Source organism: Pan troglodytes, chromosome 12, assembly GCF_028858775.2.
Source record: "Pan troglodytes isolate AG18354 chromosome 12, NHGRI_mPanTro3-v2.0_pri, whole genome shotgun sequence".
In the NCBI taxonomy this organism is placed as follows: domain Eukaryota; kingdom Metazoa; phylum Chordata; class Mammalia; order Primates; family Hominidae; genus Pan; species Pan troglodytes.
Genome location: NC_072410.2, coordinates 63,293,101 through 63,298,059, shown reverse-complemented (window position 1 = coordinate 63,298,059; position 4,959 = coordinate 63,293,101). Strand labels below are relative to the sequence as shown.

At 40.2% G+C, this 4,959-nt stretch overlaps 1 protein-coding gene across 1 annotated transcript; it reads right to left on the bottom strand.

Moving 5' to 3' along the window:
* Positions 1-1,970: 1,970 nt before the first annotated feature.
* LOC100610742 (kelch-like protein 5) lies at positions 1,971-4,682 on the bottom strand. Its single transcript, XM_054677896.2, has one exon. It carries the CDS (start codon positions 4,439-4,441, stop codon positions 2,735-2,737), a length of 1,707 nt encoding a protein of 568 aa, XP_054533871.1. The 5' UTR covers positions 4,442-4,682; the 3' UTR covers positions 1,971-2,734.
* Positions 4,683-4,959: the final 277 nt, after the last annotated feature.

The following is a 4,959-nucleotide window of genomic DNA, read 5'->3' as shown; positions in this document are numbered from 1 at the left end:
CTACAACTCATAATAATAAGACAGTGTGTTAAACACAGCATACCTTCTCTGATTCAGGAGATAGCTTTGCCATCAGTTGAATGATTTCTGGGAATCAAAGCTAAATTTTTAGCATTGTTTTTGGATTTATTCCAAATGTAAAAAACTAAGACAATTAACTATGTAGAATATGGACCCTCGCAACTTCAAAATGCACATTTCTTTTCAACCAGATTTCTGGTAACTTTTGGTCTTGATGAAATGATTAGCTAACTGATTTTCAACTAATTTAAGAATAGGATTCCAGAAAAACAGTTTGTGCATACAATCACCTAGGCAAAGATGACCCTGGCAATTATTATCTTGCTCTTCCACTGCAGAATTCCTGGGGAAACATGATCCACAGTCAACTAACCATTTTCATTAATATGCACTTATTCCTGCAGAAAGAAACATAACAGGCTACTCCATCCACAGACTTTAGGCATGCAGCTTGTGTGCAAGTGAAGCTTCCACGATGTTCTACTCTCATTCCTCTGCAAGGTGGCATTACTAGGGGAAGTTTAAGGGGAGTGGGTGGGCAGAAAATGATGCAAAAACTTTTTCCTGTAGAAGTGATTCTTTATCTGGGTTAAGGGCAGTACACAATTTTACAAGAAACAGAGCTTTCTGTAATTGTTGCATTGGGGTACATGTAAGGAGACACATTGCACTACATATATGTCACATGGCCCTTTTGCAGTATTGATGTTTCTTGTGATAAAAAGTAGACAAACTGAACATTCAAGGGTACATTTTAGAATAGGATTTTCAGCTAAGCACACAAGAAACCTGCACAGAATAACAAATTTATCCAATTAAAAAAATCTTACACATAAACGAAAACCAAGAGCACTGTATTAATCCATTCTCACACTGATATAAAGAACTGCCCAAGATTGGGTAATTTATAAAGAAAATAATTTTAATTGACTCACTTCTGCATGGCTGAGGAGGCCTCAAGAAACTTACAATCATGGTGGAAATGGAAGAGGCATGTTTTACATGGTGGCAGGCGAGAGAGAGCAAGTGCGTGAAGAAGGAACTGTCAGACACTTATAAAACCACCAAATCTTGTAAGAACTCACTCACTATCATGAGAATAGCAGAGGAGACAGCACTCCCATGAAGCAATCACCTCCCACGAGGTATCTCCCTAAACATGTGGAGATTATGGGGCTTACAATTCAATATGAGATTTGGGTGGGGACATAAAACCTAACCATATCAAGCACTATCTAAGATCAAGAATTTACTTTGGAAACATAAAAGCCAGTGTTCCCCTTTATTTTGGGTCGTTGGGTTGTTTGCAAAGACAGGATCTAAGATCTACCAAAGCAGAATTTTCACTATTTAAGATCTGTAAACAAAAATTTTGTGGACAGCAGGGCAAAGAATTCAATTGAAAATAGCCAGGTTTTCTAAGTAAATTAGAACATTTTAAATTATCCCATAAATTTAATAAATGTTTACTAATAATGTATTAACATCAAACGCTGCTCTAAGCTAGTTGAGAAAGTTATTTAACAAGTTTGAAGTCACTACCACCTGTTTACAGAGTGACTTGAACCTAATCTTCAGCCCAGAAAAAAATGAGTCCTATGGAGAAGTAATACTGTCCATTTGCATGGTTGTGAAGACAGCAAAGTCAGAATAGGAAGTCTATGCAAGAGAAATAAATGTACACTCTTATTGAAGACTTATTGATTCAGTATTGATCCAGTATTGGTGTAGACTCAGTTCAAGTTAGATCAACCTCTATATTAGGTGACAAATCACTTTGCCTGGTTTTCAATCACCTTTGCCCAATTCTCACTCAAAATGCTCCTTTGCTCTTGCCTTATTCAAGTCTACTATTCTCAAAGCTCATTCTCTTCATGAAATCCACAGATTGGCTGCTTTTTTAATTTTTATTTATTTATTTTTTATTTTTTATTTTTTATTTTTTTTAGGGTATATAACATTTATTTTCTCTACATAAATTTGCATATCTTAAATTTAATGCAAAACATCATGTTTCAACTTCAACTTAACATCATAACATGTAGTTCTTGGTGAGTCTAGATGTAATGGAATGAATATTTAAATAGACTTCAAAGATCCTATCAAGTTTTTATTTGGTTATTGTTGCTTTAAGTCCTTAATGCTTTTCTTTATTTATTGGACTAAGCCAATTTTAGAAACAAAATCCACAACCAACACACATATAATGCAGATGTTTCTGAAAAAACTAAATAGTGTTATCTTTAGTATATCATTAAAATAGTGGTTGTGGTTAAACAAACAAGCAAACAAATTACTGCAACTCATTTATGATAAGCTTACAAAAAGTAACATTTTAAAGTTTCATCTGGTGTGTTTGCACTGTAGGAAAATAAACCTGGATGTGAGTAAGATGTGCTTGACTGAATAAATGAAACCCCCAGTTAGCACTGGGTTATGTTCCAGAGCAGTGCATTCGTCCTCACTTATTACATCGGGAATGTGTGTCCACAATCCACCAGCTGCAGGTTTTAATTTACTAAGAAATGAAAGGAATTAATCCTGGTCCATCCACTGCTTCCTCCCTTGTTTTACTATCTTCACTTTGACATCAGGCACTTTGTGCCCAGGATTGTGACAATGCACATTTACTAAAAATGTATCCATTGATAGAATAATTATACTAAATTAATAAAGGAAGACGGTGTCTTCATGTAGAAAACAGGGCATTAAATTATAATTTTACAGTCACAACACAAGTTCCAGCTCTTCCTAGGCACAGTGGAGCAACCTGGGTCCACTCATTTGTCTGGGGATCATAAGCCTCCACGGTATTAAGGTATGCCTGTCCATCATACCCCCCAACAGCATATAACTTATCACCAAGTAAACAGACCCCGACTGCATCTCTGCTGATGCTCATGGATGCTACTGCAGTCCACATGTCTGTTTTGGGATCATATCTTTCCACACAGTCTGAGAGTCTGGAAGTCAAGTTGGATGCGGGAGCATCGTGCCCCCCTATAGCATACAGCAGTCCATTCCAGGTCGTCACTCCTACGCCACCTCTCCTTTTTGACATCTGTGCACACAGTGTCCACTTAGTAGTATGAGGATCAAAACATTCTACTGATTTGAGACAAGAACTTCCATCACGACCACCAACTGCATAAAGTTTTCCACTTAGTACTGCCACACCTACTGTACTCCTAGGGGTAGACATAGTGGCAACAAAATTCCACTGGCGAGCCTGAGGGTCCCATCTTTCCACTGTGTTCAGATAGCTCCAGCCATCATGTCCTCCTACGGCATACATGGGACCTTCCAGTACAGCCACACCAAGGCCATGTCTATGTGTGGACATAGGTGGCATCACACTCCAAGTTTTTGTTTTGGGGTTGTAGCACTCTACAGTATTCAAAGTCTTCAGTCCATCTCTTCCTCCAACCACATACAGTTTGTCATCTAGCACTGCAACACCGAACTGTAGCCTCCTCCCATTCATATTTGCTACTGGAGTCCACATATTTGTACGGAGATCATACTTTTCAATGCTTGTTGCTCCTTTTGTTGAATCCATTCCCCCAACTGCAAATAATGTACCAACAGTTGACTTCCTAGGTTTTGTCCGAGGACTTTGTAACATGGGTCGTCTCTCTGGTAATAAATGGTACTTCATTGCTTCCATAATGAGTTTCTGACATTCTATATCATCCCGAAAAAGTGCATTATTTTCCATGTCTGCCAGGAACTGTGGTGCAAGAAGAGGTAGCCTAATATAAGCCAAAAGTTTACTTAGATCTTTCCGTCTCTGTTCCAAATCATGACGGACCCAAGTAAGAAGTGCATTCAATATTGTCTCCTCATTAGGAATGTTCATGTCATCACTAGCCAAGAGCTTTGCAATTTCACTGGCTGGTAATAATACAAATTCCTGGTTTCTGATTACTTCCATGAAATGATCCATAGTATAATTGTGAGCCACTTTATGCAAATCTGTACAACCTTGGGCATCAGCAAAAGAACGAATTCCAAGACAGTTGGATGGATGAAGCTGTTTCATTAAAAACTTACAGCATGCTTCTACAACCTGTGAAAGCTGAAGAAGGCAAGCTGTAGATAACAGGCACTCAATATTATCTTCTTTTAATTCAAGGCGGCCTGTATAAGCATACTGGATCAAGGACCACAATGAATTTGGTTCTACACCTTCCATTTTTATTTCTTCTTGTCTTGCCTCTCTGACATCATTAGTAAACATGGCAGCAAAATAGTCTGAGACAGAGGAGAGCACCAATCTGTGAGCTGGAATTCTGCGATCACCAGCGACTAAAATTACATCGCACAACTGTTTATGTCTCAAATAGTTTTCCATTTTTTTAAATGTTTGCTCGGCATGATTAAGGGCTTGGAAAAATTCATCTGATGTACATGGCTCCATAGTATGACAGGATGATAATGTCTGACTACTATTGGAAGTCCGCGTCGGGCTCCGGAGGCGGCCGTGGGTCACGGCGGGCCGGGGCGGCCAGGCGGGAGGAGCGGGGGAGGCGGGGGCCGGGGCCGGCGAGCTGAGTGGGATGCTCGGCCCCTCGCGCGCCCCTAGACCCGTCCGGGCAGCCTCATCCCCGGCGCCGGCCGGCCCGGAGCGAGCCACTCCCGCTCCGTCAGGCGGCGCCAGGCCGGGCTGCTTTTTTTAAACTATCATTTTTATCAGACTTTTCCTGTATTTGAAAACTTACAATTATTTCTGATTTCCTGCTCTCAGGTCAGTGCTTAGTGCAGATTTGAGGTGAGCCAAGTTAGTGTGGGCCACTCTAGACCTGCTCATTTGCATCCTCTCTTCTTGATAGCAGCTGTCCCTTTCAGTGTACCTCTATGCCGCCTTCTGCTCTAATTTGTGATACGGAAGACTTCAGAGTGCTACTACCTTACCTAGTGGAGTTTCCAACCCCCAAG

Bases quoted from the DNA above. Each gene is read 5' to 3' on its own strand.
- LOC100610742 (XM_054677896.2), bottom strand. From the start codon at position 4,441: ATGGAGCCATGTACATCAGATGAATTTTTCCAAGCCCTTAATCATGCC.